A 16,370-nucleotide genomic window follows, 5' to 3' on the forward strand; every position below is an offset into this window, starting at 1 on the left:
AAATGGCCGTGCCGAGAGTTTGACAAATAAGTAAAACAAATACCTAAAGCCAAAATAAATATTGGAATCACATTGGGCCGTTCACTTGAAAGTTGGCTTGTCCAGGGCTCCCCCAATGTGTAAAGAACCTTGGCGCAGGTCAAAAGGTGTACTAGTCCAACTCGCCCTCGTGCCATTGACGAAACTCGCGCTCGCCTCATTAAAACTCGCCCTCGTGCATTGACGAAACTCACGCTCGCCTCATTAAAACTGCATTTTTTAGTATCTGCAGCTTCCTGCCTGCGCAGCTTGTAGCAAATATGCATTCAGGGAATAGAAGAGGAACGCCTGCCTTGTTCTCCTTCCTTCTTTTGGTGCTGCTGCTTCACAACGACATAGCCACCGCTACTAGGCTACCATGGTTCGACCACCATATTGCACGTCAACTGATAGCAACTGCAGGTTAGCGCTAGCTCTCTATCTCTTTATCTATCTCTTCTACCCCGGCATATATATACCCACAGACAAACGACTATTTTCAGGACCAGCATTAATGGGCTCCTCATCAGCGTCCAGCACAGCGGTAATCTCTTTACTCGCTGTAATTGCGCGCTTAAGGATTCCCAAATACAGGGATAGCTGAGCGCGCGCTCTCGTGTGTGTTTTTTCACTATGGTGCAGGATATGAAGATGAGGAAGCTGCAGACCGACACAACCATATCAGGAAGACCCGGCACGCGTGGAAGTATTTGCTGCTGAGCTCACGAGAAGGGCATGTCTGCGGGAGGGTTTTCGAGCTAAGCGTCGGCGACTAATCAGACGCACCTTAGACTTAATCGTTTATGTAATGTTATTGTACAACCACCTGTATATTCTCACAGGTTCGAAATGCTCTAGCCTCGCTTTGTGTTCTTTCGAGCATGTTCCTACTACATTAAAACTCGTTTATGTATGGTATTGTACAACCACCTTATGTATATTTTCTAAGTTTGAAATGAATGAATAAGAATATTACAAGATGGCAATGGGAAAGAATGCTACATCTCAAACTCTTAGTTGAAAACGTATCTTGAATTTATGACTTGTCACATAGATCTTTAAACTTTGGAGATGCGAACTTTTGTTGCGCCTTTTGTGTGAATAACTTATTCCATCTAAAAAAGTCATGTGTGAATATCTCGTGTGAAGAACTTCTTACAACTCATGTGTAAAGATTAGTCACTTGTATTTGTGCATACGCAGTCACATTTTGTATTTGTACATACGTAGCCACATATTATGCCCATGTGTCAAAAGGATGTCCCTTTTGTATATGCCTATATAGAGGCACATTATGCTGAATAAAATATAAGTGTATCATTTTTGCAACTACACTCTATTGTATTGTGTGTCCAATATCAAACCCTAGGCTAACCCTATTTTAATCATGGTTATGTCATGAATGGTACACTAACCTATCCACCATAATAACAAGTGGTATCACAACATGGCTTAGATTAGCATTTTTTAATCTACTTTAGATCCTAAGCATCCTCATTATGCTAAATTGCAGACTGCAGTGGTCCTCTCTCCCTTAGCCATTGGAATTGCTACTTCAATACCCCCTTGCATTGCATGTTAATATGGCTATAATCACATCATTATTTTTTTCTCTTTTGAAATTCTTTGGTAACTAGTATGTGACCCGCGCGCTGCTGCGACCAAGAAAAGCATAGTTATTAGATCTCTCTCTCTCTCTCTCTCTCTCTCTCTCTCTCTCTCACACACACACACACACACACACACACACACACATACAAGTCATATATAGGTAGGTGTGTATGTGTATTTGCATGTCCACGTGTAAAGAGAATGAAATTGTAGTCCTTGGAGTTACTCTAGGAAGATAACGATGCCTCTCTCTCTCTCTCTCTCTCTCTCTCTCTCTCTCTCTCTCTCTCACACACACACACACACACACACACACACACACACACACATGCACGCACGCACACACACGCATAGCTTGGGATAGATGTAAAACATCTACAACTTTTCCAAATATGTGAAGCTAAAGTAGTCGGTTGTAATGGATCCTAGAAGCTAAAACAGCATTGTTGGCCATAGAAGAAGCCTAAATGTATCCAATGCTAAGATGCTCTTCATCCTTGAATCCCCAATGAAGGTCTTTTTGTATTCACCGTTGCAAGAAAGGACCCATTTTAACTTTCTGCTTCAATTACTACATCACCATCATAATCTGTAGATAAATATCTCTCAATACGTTAGCTCCTTCCCACAGTGCTCTAATGTAGAGGGAAGCTCCATCACTACTGATAAGGGGGTGAGAGAGAGCATGGAGAATAATGTGTCCCCTAGTTTGGACAATGGAATGAGTTCCTCTCTCTCTCTCTCTCTCTCTCTCTCTCTCTCTCTCTCTCTCTCTCACACACACACACACACACAGTCTCTCTGAGTTGTGGCTACAACTGCTCCCTCTTAAGCCATTAGCTCTTTACTCCCTTACTACCACACCAAACTCTTAGTGGCTCAAGCAAACCCATGCACACCTATTGCCTTGAGCACCCATCTTCTACTACCAAACACTCCCCATCAATGGACAATGTTTGTCCCTTGTTCGCCTCTACATGATTCTCTCTCTCTCTCTCTCTCTCTCTCTCTCTCTCTCTCTCTCTCTCTTTCACACACACACACACACACACACACACACACAATTTTGACTACTATAGTTTGCAAATGTTGAAAAAAGGTCATTTGCATAGTCTCTCTCTCTCTCTCTCTCTCTCTCTCTCTCTCTCTCTCTATCCATAGGAAGAGCCACACACTCGTAAGATTTAATTTGAATGTTAGGACAGTCCACAACGATTGGAGAAAAAAAAAAAGGTGTAGGATAATCCCATCTAATTTTTTTGAGATTTATCGCTAATTGCAAATGGATTTTATCAAGCACGAGGAAGATGCTTCCCGAGAAGAAGAAGATAGGTCCTTGATAGAAATATAGTGTACTTGCGAAAATGTTCGCGTATGTTTTGGGTCACAATGTGCATATGTTGTGTTGGTTGAAGACACTTGTGCAAAGGATATGCCAAGGTCTGCATGTATTCTTTTAAAGTTAACTCAAATCAAGCTCTTAAGAGCATTAAAAAAAAAAAAACCACAAAGATTAGAGAACATAAATTAATGTTTAGAGAATCTACAAACTGCAAAGAAGTTTAGTGCAAAAACCTTCAAATATAGTAAATTTGTCTCTAAAATGTTTGAAAAAAAGTATGGTATAGCCAAATGCTTGAAAAATCCTCAATTTAGTGTAATCCCACTTGCAGATTTTGAAATTTATCTCTGAATTATAGATTTGGAGGTGAGAAAACCTACAAAGTATAGAGAAATTGGGTGTAAAAGCCTTCAAATATAATCAAGTTGTCCCTAAAATTTCTCATATGCAAGTTTTCTAAGTTTTTAGGAGAAATCACTATGCCTCAACTAGATTTAGTGTAACCTCCCTCAAAAAACTGTGAGATTTCTCAAAGATTTCAATTTGCCTTTATACGCTCGAGAAAACCTAGATTTAGTGCAGTCCCACTTACAAATTTTGAGATTCACCTTTGAATTCCAAGTCAACCCAAAGGCGAGAGCACTAGCAAAGCTCAAAGAAATCTAGCGTAAAAACCTTCAAAAATAGCTGAAAATTGTCAAAATTCCCTCTCGTCATCCACCTTTGCCATTTGTTGAGGTCTGCTCCTAGCTTGGGCTTGCACATCTTCTACCTTGGATTTGTCGGATTGAACTTTCCAAATTGCATCAATTCTCAATTTGTCGATGTCGATGTTGATTTTTTATTTTTGATTCCTGATTGTGGATTTCGTCGATTGTCGATTGCTGATTGTAAAACCAATGCTTATTCTCCCTGCCCTCTCTCTAGTGCCGGTGTGAGATCCCTCTTACCCTCTCTCTCTCTCTCTCTCTCTCTCTCTCTCTCTCTCTAGCCAAGGAGAGCTTAGTGTTCTCTCTCTCTCTCTCTCTCTCTCTCTCTCTCTCTCTCTCTCTCTCTCTCTCACACACACACACACACACACACACACATAATGCATGCAGGACATCCATGACAAATTGTTGGACTCGTATCGCTAAATTGGCCAGCTCAATGTACTTCATTAATGCAATGCAAATGTGGAAAGCCTTCATGCAATGCGCCAACACCTCGGGGAATGGCACATCAACTTTGTTTCTTATATTCACACACATTAAGGAAATGGGTCTCTCTCTCTCTCTCTCTCTCTCTCTCTCTCTCTCTCTCTCTCTCACACACACACACACACACACACACACACTCACATACAAATACATGCATCTAGATTTTGAAATTTGAGCATCGAGGTCAAAGATCATTTATGACATAGAAGGTATGTGCAAACCTCCGAAACACATGGGGAAAAATTTTCTATGGCACTCAAAATGTAAAGGAAAGACACCCTTCAAATGATTTTAAAAAAATAAGAGTAGTCATTGGTCAACCTTGAAATTAAGGGCGGGAGTGAAATGACCTCTCAAAAACTATAGGCTTAAGAATTATAAATTTACATAGAGTACTAAGGTCTTTTTGACTTTCCCCCGACAAGGCTGTCAAGACCCCCTCATAAGTCTTTTCATTTTCTACCATCATAGTACTTACCCTTCACTTTTTCATTTTCAAATTAAATTTTTTTAAAAGGTTCTCTTTGAAATGCAGCAAAATGTGACACATGAAGGGTCTCTCCTTCCTTGAAAATTTTAAGCTGCTTCATATATAGTATAGATGGGATGTGTACAATTCGTGCCACTACCCATACTAATTGATTACGAAGAGAATTTAATGATTTTTCATATTTACATTGTGATTGGTGCATCATTAGTATCAATAATTAGATCTCAATTTTACGCATTTTATGTGCATATTTGACTTCGATTTATCGCAAATTTGAGACCTTACTTTGATTGCCCAAGTGTGTATGCTCATGATGCATAATTAAATGATCCCTCAAGATTTTGAATTATCAAAGGATACGTCGCTTAATTTTCCTTTCATGTGTGTGTATGTGTGTAAGACAAAGAAAGAAAGTAGTATGTGTGTTACTTTTCGTGGGAGACACTCCTAAATAAGTAGTGTGTATTATTTTTAGTAGGAGCCACTCCTGAATAAAACAAAAGGAGTTTGCCAATTTGAACGTAGAGTCTTTTTCCGCATCATCGAGACGTGACTACCTTTGTCATCACCAATGACCCATCTCGCAAGTCGCAACCCGTGGCACTTCCTTTGCAATACCCTGGCCACTCGCTGCATCATCAAACACTGCTATTGATTGCGCTCAACTCGTCGGCTTCAATTGTGCTGCTAACATCAAAAGGTACATACTATTGTCGTCTCCTGTAGCCTCGCTTTCCCAACCTCACTACACGAGCTGACACTTAACCATCTACAGTCAGAAATCCCGCTTTCAAGCCAAGATTGCCATCACCTCGTTTTGGCCTCTCAGAACCGTCTCTCATGTTGTGCGCCATCAAGGAAATTGCATCCAACCCATTTGAAGCTCCCATCATGCGTACCTATTTCCAAGTTGCTTGGCTCCTACCTCTGCACACGATTGTCAATGCTCTTCCCCTTCTCTACCCAATTGCCCTCATGCTATCTGCACTCAACCCCACCATTCTCACGCAACCACACTCCCAAACCATTGGCTCTTTGTTGTGCATCCTCATCACCTGCGCAACCACCTACCTACTACGGCTTGCAAAGCTGCACCCTTTTGTTAGGTAAAGGCGTTTTGTCTCACCGTTCTTTGCCCGTGTTCGTCAGCCAGTGTCTGACTGCCCATATTTATCTCCTTATTCTTTATATATACAAACAATAAGGAGCCCTCACTCATTCTCACACTATGTTCATACAGTGAGATTTGGGAGCTCCATCCACATCCTATGTACTCTCTCTCTCTCTCTCTCTCTCTCTCTCTCTCTCTCTCTCTCTCTCCACACATGCACCGCATTCACGCACTCACAATTGGAATGAGAGATTTGGTGACACGTCCACCAACGGCTTTCCGATGAAACGGAAGCGACGGAGCTCTTGACTATGGCGGCTCGAGCTCGACGAAGGTGGATCAACTCGATGGTGTCAGATCTCAACGTAGGCATGTATATTCAGCTTGTGTAGAGTTTGTGTAGCAAGTCATTGCTGAATTTTGCAGAAAACGAGTAGAAAAAAGAAGTGTTGCAACTCGTTTTTGTTGTTTTGGCTCTCCAAATAGGGTTTTGACACATTTTGGATCTGATGGGAATGTCCATTTTTTGAATTTATGCTCTGAATTATTGCAGGTGCAACAACAACAAGTTTATGCTTCGTTTTGGGACCGAAACGAAGGTTTTTGGCATATTTCCACACCCAAACTCAGATACATGTGATCCAGGAGTCTTCCCTGAGGTTTTGGCACGTTTCGGATGCATTGGTCATATCAAAATTTTGAAATTTTGAGCATTGAAGTTTTTGCAGTAGCTTGTCAATAATCTTGACATATCGAGGTTTTGCCGTTTGATTCCTACAATATAGAGAGTGATGCGGTTTGCATCTTTGGCTATGTATGGCACACTGTGGTGCTATTTGAGAGAGAATTCACCTTGTTCTTGCCTATGCAAGTGATAATTTGGGATTTGACTTTCAGATTGTTACAGATTCGGATGCGATTTTATGCGCATTGTTTGACTCTATGGGGCATTTCAGAGAGCTTTTTTAGCACGGTTTTGTGCGGCTTCATGCTATGTATGTATTATGCAGATACAAGTTTGAGCTATCCATAGCTTGCAGGTAGCAGGTTTATAGATTTGCAGTGTTTTTGGACAGGTATACGTCCATAGAGCTACTCGGTCAAGAGTGAGCTAGTTTACCAGGCTTTTGGCACTACATGTAGACCATTTGTGGATTTTTCTACTGAGACAGTGTCTACTGTCATGCGTATTTGGTGAGATGCATATTTGCAGTTTGCTCTCTGATGGTTTAGTGGTCGATTTGACTTCCATTCTGACAGTTATCTACAGTTTATTTTGGGCTTGCGATTTGCTTTGAGTTTTGACTCATTTTGCAACAAAAATTCTATCCGTTTTTCCCCGTCTTCTTGCCATAAAAGGTTGGAGTGCTATGCCATCTTTTACAGTGGTCAATATATTCCCACTTTGACAATGATTGGGTGTTTACTCTCACTTTTGATAGGTTTTGTCAATTTGGACATGGTTTGGTGTTCTTGTAACCACTCTCACAGGAGTGAGGATTTGTGTATGCTTGTGTCGCTACAATACATGGTAGTCACATGTTTCATAGTTTTTTGCATATTTCTATAGGCAGTTTCTCTTGTGGGACGTATTTTGAGCTAGTTTGCTCTCATTTGATGCTTGCAAATTTTGCAGATTGTGGAGTTATTTTATGCATATGTGAGCATCACTTTTGATGCGATTGATCATGCTTTTGAGCATTGTGTAGTGGTCGAGTTACCTCCCACTTTGTTGTCAGTTTGGCACGGTTTATGATTGAGATTATACTTGAGGTTTTGCTCAGTTTACAGGAGAGATTCTGTCAAATTTTTTGAGATTTCTCACCATACTTTGATTCTTAGCCATACATTTATGATATGCTCATAGTGGTTACAAGTTTCCTTTGATTTTGCTTCATTTTCTCACATCGATGTATATTCCAAGCATGAGACTACAGCATGCAGGTTATAGGTTTTCACTATTGAGCTACTAGTTGGTTTATGCTTGATTAGCGCAGTAGTCGAGTGATCTCCCACTTTTGAGGCGTATGCATTGACATGATGTGTGATACAATTGAGTCTACAGTGATGGCTCAATGGAGACGGAGGTCTCGTTATTGCCGATACTTGTGTTGTTGGCATTGTGGTTGTAGCACACTTTCTCCACACTGGTTACTAGATAGCGATGCTGCTTTCGACGTCACACCATGTCGTGAGTGGTTTAACAAATTTTTTAGTGGGAGACTTGGTTTTGTGCACTTGGCCGATGGTTCGGCCTTTGACATAGAGGGTGCAGGAGACGTTTGTTTGTCTTTACTCAGTGGTGCGTCATACATGCTACGGCATGTGCGCTATGTTCCTCAACTGAGAGAGAGCTTGATCTCAGTGAGACAGTTGACAGCTTTTGGTTATCGGGTACTACTTAGAGAGCAGTCTTTCCATATGCATAGGGGATCACTGGTGATAGCCAGAGGTGCTAGGAGTAGTCTCGTACCCTTTGCATATTTCTAACACACAAGGCGGTGTAGTCTCTGTGTATTTGCAAGCATGTTTGGAGCGAGAGATGAGATATGTCTCTTTTGCAGATGTTTTGCATGGAGTGAAGGTTGTGTATTTGTCTTATGGTGACGTTCATGCAGACAGTGGCATCTCTAGGGATGCACAACTCTATCAGTCATCAGTTGAGGTGACATCAGTTGAGCCAGAGACCGATGCATTGTCTATGATGCGTCTGATACATTTGAGGGTGATAGTGTCCTTCAGACAGATGTATGTGATTGGATTTGTGCTGATTTTTTGGTTTTGCATCATTCCTAGTAGATATGCCTTTGCCAGACAATGCTGACAAGGTGATGCAGGTCAGGTGGTTCCTGACGAGGATGTATATGGCATAGTGGTTGCTGACAGGGATAGGTTGGCACACATAGTGCATGTTTCGTCGGAATTCGGGTCTTTTTTACCTGACCTTTTGGTCTCGAGACCTGATCTTGCTTATACGATTGGTGCATTTGCAGTGGGAGTTGTAAGTCGTGCGATGATTGACACTCGCATTGTGCATTGTGGAGCCATGCAGGTCATCACTCGATACCTGCATCAGGAGTTTCATTGTAGCTCTAGACCTAGTGATATGCATTTTGCATCTACACTAGAGCGGTTACAGAGTGAGCCAGTGGGTATAGGTTGACAGCCGTCTTCTCTCACCTCTTGTATATACTAGTTGTAGGCTAGTCTTCTTGCCACTTATCAGCACACAGCCTTTAGTGGGAGAATGTTTGGTAAAGGTGGTGTGCCTCACCGTACTTTGCCCATGTCCCGTCGGCGGCCAGTGTCCAACCGCCCACATTGAGTCTCTTTATTCTTTATGCATACAAAGAATAAGGAGTTGTTACTCACTCTCACATTGTGTTCATACAATGATATTTCAGAGTTCCACCCACATCCTGTGTACTCTCTCTCTCTCTCTCTCTCTCTCTCTCTCTCTCTCTCTCTCTCTCTCTCTCTCTCTCTCTCTCTCTCTCTCTCTCTCTCTCTCTCTCTCTCTCTCTCTCTCTCTGGACACGCACGCGGCACCGCAATCGCGCAGTCACACCCTTCATTAGCAACTCAAATCCAGCTTGAAGAGAAGTGTGAGCCTTACCGAGCCTTGAATCGACACAATCTTCAAGCCCTATCTACCATAGCATGTGTTTGCTTGCTCTTGGATCCGACACGCTGATGTTAGCTACCCTAACGATGCTCCTCGTCATCACCTACAGCCGGCACATAAAGATAGTAAATCTTCTTGTGCTAAAGTAAGTGGCCATTCCCACACGTGGCATCAAGAAGCTTAAAGAGCGAGCTATAAAGCCTTGCTAAAACACAGTGCTAGGCCTCAATCAAAAGCAACTTTGCATTTAAAGACCAAATGCTAGGCACCAAGTGCCCTTGTCTTCTCAAGAGTGATTCTCACACAAGGCAAGAAAAGCTATGAATGCAAGTTTTGTGCACAATTTGGGCTCTACCTATGATATGTATGTATGCATTTATGCTTCTACAACCATTGCAACTCTTGTGAGAGGATTAGACACTGCCGGCCGACATAAAATCGGTAAGACCTTCCTGGGATACGTGCACCCATGATACATATGTTATGCCTACACATGCATCGATCACTTGTGATGCACTGTATGTGGCTAGGATAAGAATATCACTAAATGAACAACAAAATACATCATTGAGTACCACTATTGCAATGTATGTGTATTTTACTCCATTCTCCATGGAGATTACATCTTTGTCAGAAAGGACCAACAACATGAATATAGAAGATCAACATCAACATGAAAATGAGGAAGAAAACGTTGACACACGATGAATCTCACCACATCAAGACGAAAGAAAGCAGTTGGGGGACATTCTCCAATAAATTTAAAATAATTTGAAAATTCTTTTGCATAGAATAAATAATTTGAGGTCTTTTTCCCACGCCTCTATTGTACATATATGTGCATTGTGTCTTCCTTTGCATTCTGCATAAGATCATAACATCAACAACAACAACATTAAAATGTGTTAAGGACAATGAAAACATTACAGCAAGTCCTGCAGCATGTGGGGGAGAAAATCCTCCAACAAACAAAAGATGACATGTGCTTTGAGCATTCTCTCAATTGTATCTTATTCTCTATTTGTGCTAGGGATGGCTTATGTGTGTGCCTACACCCTTTGCGTCTCTAGGGAAGGCAGATTTGTGTTCAAGGGGAAGCTTATGTTTTGTGTGTCTCACCCTAGTGTGTTTTGAGGGGAGGATTGTGTGAGTGATATGCAACAAAAACCACATAGGGGAGGATTGTTAGGATGCAGGCTTTTGTTGCATCTCTTGTGTAAACAACCTCTTCCACCTAGAAAAGTCATGTGTCAATATCCCATATGAAGAACCTCTTACAAACCATGTGTAAAGACTAGCCACTTGTATTTGTGCATATGCAGCCACATCTTATGTTTGTGCATATGCATACACATCTTGTGTTTGTGCATAGGCAGCCACATATTATGCCCATGTGTCAAGAGGCTATCCCTTTTATACATGCCTATATATATAGAGACACATTATGATGAATAAAATGTAAGTCTATCATTTTTTCAGATACACTCTTGTATTGTGTACCCAATATCAAGCCCTAACCTAACTGTATTCTAATCATGCTTATGCCATGAATGGCACACTAACCTATACACCATAAATAATACTCTTGGGATTATTTGTACAATGTTAAAAGCCTTCTCTCTCTCCCCTCTCTCTCTCTCTCTCCCCCCTCTCTCTCTCACACGCGCGCACACACACATATATTTAAATTCTTTCACTGGTTTTTACTACTCACTAGCATTATACACCAGCCCTCCAACCGGTTTGTTTGGTTTTTCCTTCTTGTTGAGTACTCATGATCTTGTTGAAATTTGCGCAAAAAATCTACAAACAAAAAACTCTTTTCTTCAACACTTACTATTTTTCTTCTTGTTGTCTATTGAGGATCTTGATGCAGCTTGCATCAAAGATCTACAAAAAAAACCTAATTTTCTAACAAAGATATTGTGAGATGAATTCTCATTCTCTATCTGTGTGAACTTCTTAACCTTCACTACTATTGCATTCTCAAAAATTTTGTTCCACATCCTTGTCTTGATGTAGTACTTCTAGTCATATCCCTTAGCTGGCTTGACAACCCTAAGATGTAAATTTTTTATTCTCTCTTATATATTTTCACCACATTTATGGTAAAAATAAAAATAAAAATGTAGAAAAATTTGTGTCACACTTTAAATTTACCAAAAGCTTTGAACTTCTCTCGGGGGGTTCACCGTTCAGTATCCCCCTATATAACGTGTGTTCGCGGGGTATTAAAGAAATCCCTCTTTTAACATGTCAGAATGAATAAAATGACCGCTTATTTAAGGATTTTTTTTCAAAAATTGAATAAAATGTATCTCTGTTAAAATGCCTAAATTTTTTGCATTTTAAAACCCTGCATTTAGAGCTCACGTTATACATTAACATGATTACATAGTGTAACCCCCGAGGAACTTCTTATGAATGAAATACACCCACATCTTTCTAATAAAGTCATCGCTGAATAGTACGATAGAGAAAGACGCACTCAAAGTAGAAATAGAACTTTTACCACAAAGATATGCAGGAGCATATTTAGAGCTCACGTTATACATTAACATGATTACATAGTGCACCCCCCGAGGAACTTCTCATGAATGAAATACACCCACATCTTTCTACTATGTCATCGACAAATAGTAAGATAGAGAAAGATCCACCGAAAGCAGAAACAAAAATTTTACCACAAAGATATGCATGTACCAACTCAAGAGGAGCACCTATAGCTCTGATAAGAAAGATGTCGTACTTTGGTGGTGGTGCTTTGATTTGCAAGCCAAATTGGGGATTTGGGTTGGAAGGTGGGAGGAGGGGAGGAGGGCAGAAGGTGGAGAGGTTGACTTGACAAGAGGAAGAGAGTTGAGAAACTCATTTTATTTTCTAACGACCCATTAATAGGAGTAAGGGATACCCATTAATTACAAACCAGCTTAGCCCATCGTTTCATTTGGAAAGTTGATCAAGGGGGCACCAATTTGCTAGACAAAAACAGACCCTAGCTCCATGCCCACCGGACCGAACTAGCCAAGCACTCTACGCCCTGAGCAACGCACCTCCCTAAAACTGGCGGTCTACCTTCCCTCACCACCAATCAGGGTCTCTGGCTACCACCAAGCGGCCCGATCTCTGTATGCTCTTTATGATCCGGCATCCTCACGTGCAGCTTGCTGTGTGGAGCACCACCATGAGCTCTCCTCTTACAATTTGTCCTATGCCACATTGTCCTCGAGCCACTAGTTGTGTGAGTATGTTAGGTTGTGATGTATACTTAGTAGATGATAGTAGCCTGTGATATTTTTGGGAGCACAAAATATAGAGACAGACGCGTGGCTATCATAAGGAGTAGGGATGGTGCAAGAGGTCGATAGATATTGAACATTACAAACTACACTAGCCATTGCACCCGGTTGCTTGCTGTTTCCCTCATTGTACAATGCTGCATCTTTCTGTCTCTCACGAAGTTTGCATGCACCATGTAGTTCTATCCTAGTGTTTTCCTCAACTGTTGTGAGCATCTTCCTCTCACGAAGATTGCTATGGAAAGAAAGTGGAGATGTGTGAGGAGGAGCAGAGAGCGAAACGTGGAGAGAGAGAGAGAGAGAGAGAGAGAGAGAGAGAGAGAGAGAGAGAGAGAGAGAGAGAGAGAGAGAGCTTGGCACAATCACTCTACCTATCTCTTGAGTCTCAAGCTTACCTAGATCATGATACAGTGTTTCATCATTTTCTGGAGAGCGTTCTTGTAGCAATGATGTGCCCCTTAACTTTTTTGCCAATTAAAAATATGCATTGAAAAAAATAAAATTTAAAAAAATTATCTCTTCTTTTTTATTAGCAAAAGGGGAGGCATCACTAAGGCCTCACCACTTTGGGACAAGCCCAAAAAAAAACAATGCATCCTTGCTATGTTGCGATGTTGAGCATAATCCGGCAATCAATGTACTCCAAGAGACACAATCCCGAACAATAAGATTCTTAAGCACTTTTTGTTTTCTTTGAAGCTCACCACATTCGGCGTAAGCATTGCTAAAGACAACATATGGCATACATATCAACCAAGGCATTGTTGAGTACCCCTTTCGGCTTACATATCGACCAAACCATTGCCATTCACAACATCTAGCATGCATATCAATCAAGGCACTCCAAAACACTACATATGGCATTCATATCTCCCAAGGCGTGACCAAGCCCAATATTTTCCTCCAATAGACACTATGAATGCAAAACAAATTCAGAAATTCCCTTACCACTGTCATATTGGGCATCACCTGCAATCACCGCATTTCATAAATTGACATTCATTTTTCAAGTTAAAAAAACCCATTGTTTTTGGATTTTCTCTTTGTGGCCATGGAGGGTCTCGACAACATAGAGTCATATTTTCATATTTTGTTCTGTAGAAATCTCTAACTTGACTCAAGGTAGACATTATTCCTTTGGCTTGAAGAAATGGAAAATAACATCATTGTCTACTTCCTAGCCAAATCAAGAATCTACGTTTTGCCCCCACCGTTGTCCATAAATGTGAAGTAAAATGTGAGACTAAGGTTTGAAAATGCACATGACATTACCAAACACACAACTACTATGTTTGGATTCATTAGTTTTGAGGGAATGATAGGAAGATGCCATTTAGAAAAGTAAAGCAAAACTAATAGAGTGGGAAGGAAAAGGAAGGCTTACAACTTTTTTTATTTTTAAAAATATATAGAAAAATTACCAAGAAATTTTCCAAAATACCTCTTATATTTTAAAAATTCCAAAGTACCCTAGTACCTTTTTTGGTTGGATTGCTCAATATTTTGTAATCTTTATTCCTTTTTGACAAGCGAGATCCATTTTTGAGTGCTTAGCATGTAATTTGTCACAAATCAACTTGAAATAAAATGCAATTATGTCTAAAATTAATGAAGCAATTCATATCCAAAGCCTACGTAACGAAGTTTTAACATCGTGTGTTGATCTAGACAATTAATCCTCTCGCAACCACGGGTAGAGGTATTTTGGGAATTTTTGAAAACTTGAGGGACATTTTGGAAATTCTGACAAAATTAGAGAAATATTTTGGGAATCTCATAGCCAGAATTATTTTGGGAATTTTTTGAGGTGGTACGGAGTCAATGTTAGCAGCAAGCTAACACGAATACTATTTTTTGGAGTTCTCTTTCTAAAACATTTATTATTGTGATAAATCGGGAATATTGTAACTCTTATTTTTTCGGATAAACTCTATAATTAATGAGACGGGGCTACAAGCTTCAAGATTGTATCAACCTGTCATTACCCAGCTTTGGTAGAACTCCAGATTATTAGTTTTGACCACCCAAAAACCTTGGCTAAGGTATAAAAGCCAACTTTTGTAAGTTTTTTAATAAGTTTTGGATAATGAAATACAAAGCGTGAGCTAATGGCGCTCACTCCTCTCCTTCTTGTGCTTCCTACTCCCTCCCCGGTTGTCACATTGCAATCGCGTTTGTTGCATTGCAACCGCAAGTAAGAGCTCTACGTATTGACGTAAGCAGTTCATAGTAATTCGTAGATTTTGGCGTTGCCGATCCGCGGCCTAATTTCATCATAACTAGGAATTTACACTTTCGAATTAAAAACTAAGCATAGGCGGGGTATTGGGGCGTTATTGCTAAGCATTTAGATGCATTTTGAGTCAAAAACGACTGGGTCAAAAATCCACTGTTGTTAATAATCCCGATTTTGGAACTTGACCTAAAGTGGGGTTTGACACCATAAGCATGTGTGCTTAAGTATTATAAACATATCCTAGAAGTTTCATTACGTTTGGATGTCATCTGATAATGTAACAGATATGATTTGTTTGCCGATGAGCATTTTGGCTTTTGGTGATTTTAGTCACTAGTGTGTAGCTTGAGTTAGATGCGAGTTGTTAGTTGTTTTTTGAGAGATTGACACCCTCTTGTAGCCACTATGCACTAGTTGAGTCAGCTTCGTCCCATGGATTGACAATTTAATTGTGGTTCTCGCTAATACTGCAATAAGATAGGATGTGCCGTTGTCGGGGATCGAAGAGACCTAAACTAGGAAAAAACACGAGCTTCTTGTGAAGTTATCCTTTAACTTCCTCTTGGTTCACCTAGAGTTCAAAACTTTCTTTTAGAAACTGCATAGCCTAAGATTGTTGTCTTTTGCTGTGTAGAGGTAGCTTGGAAGTAATCGTACTTGCTGAGTGACTTTAGCATTATAGGATTGTAGAAATAGATTAACATTTTGAGAATGATTGGTAGAGGAGACAAGTCTTAAGATCAATGCTCAAAAAAACATAAAAGACAAGACAACGAGTGTTTGTGGACACTTTCCACACAACCCCATTGCATGAGAATCTAGGAGTAGGGTAAGTAGGACTCGAGGTGGATTTCAGAACATTGCTCTCTTTGAAAGAATCAAGTGTGAGTTGTTATCGGAAGTTACAAAATTTCAGGTCTACGGCTAGAAATAGCACAAAAAGACTCGAAACCACTCAATCCGACTGGAGAGTAAGCATAAAAGTTGTCTGAACCAATTAGTAAGCTCAAGGACACTTTGAGGTAAAAAATTCAAGAGTTGGCCAAAACTCAGATTATTTACTTTTTCTTGACATTTTAGGCCAAAATAAGTTTTGACTTGATTCATAAGCTTAAAATAGCTCATGTAAAGACTGTCTTTGAAAAGATTGCAAAAAGTGTTCATTTCAAGCGTGAAGTTAATAATCACAATTATTAACTTTTAGCCCAGATTTGACCAAGGTTCATACCATTGACTCATTGCATGTATACAAACAACTTTTGTAAAGTTCGAAAAGATTTGGATCACCAAACTGGCAAAAAACTTGGTAAAAACTAAAGTTTGTACTGACTTTTTGAATATTGAGTGTAAATTGGAAAAAATTTGTCCAAACTTGATGCAATTTGATTCATAGGCTTGTATTGATGTGCTAAACATGTGTACATGATTACTTGACCAAA

At 40.2% G+C, this 16,370-nt stretch overlaps 1 protein-coding gene across 1 annotated transcript; it reads left to right on the top strand.

Annotated features, from left to right (window-relative positions):
* Positions 1 to 230: 230 nt before the first annotated feature.
* Positions 231 to 931, top strand: LOC147427279 (uncharacterized). The gene is made up of 3 exons (XM_086499042.1): positions 231 to 441; positions 522 to 562; positions 661 to 931. The coding sequence occupies exons 1-3, from the start codon at positions 300 to 302 to the stop codon at positions 736 to 738; spliced, it is 261 nt and encodes an 86-aa protein (XP_086355168.1). The 5' UTR covers positions 231 to 299; the 3' UTR covers positions 739 to 931.
* The last annotated feature ends 15,439 nt before the right edge of the window (positions 932 to 16,370 follow it).

The sequence above is a fragment of the Adiantum capillus-veneris genome, chromosome 24 (genome assembly GCF_014529385.1).
Source record: "Adiantum capillus-veneris isolate H3 chromosome 24, ASM1452938v2, whole genome shotgun sequence".
Taxonomy (NCBI): Eukaryota; Viridiplantae; Streptophyta; class Polypodiopsida; order Polypodiales; family Pteridaceae; genus Adiantum; species Adiantum capillus-veneris.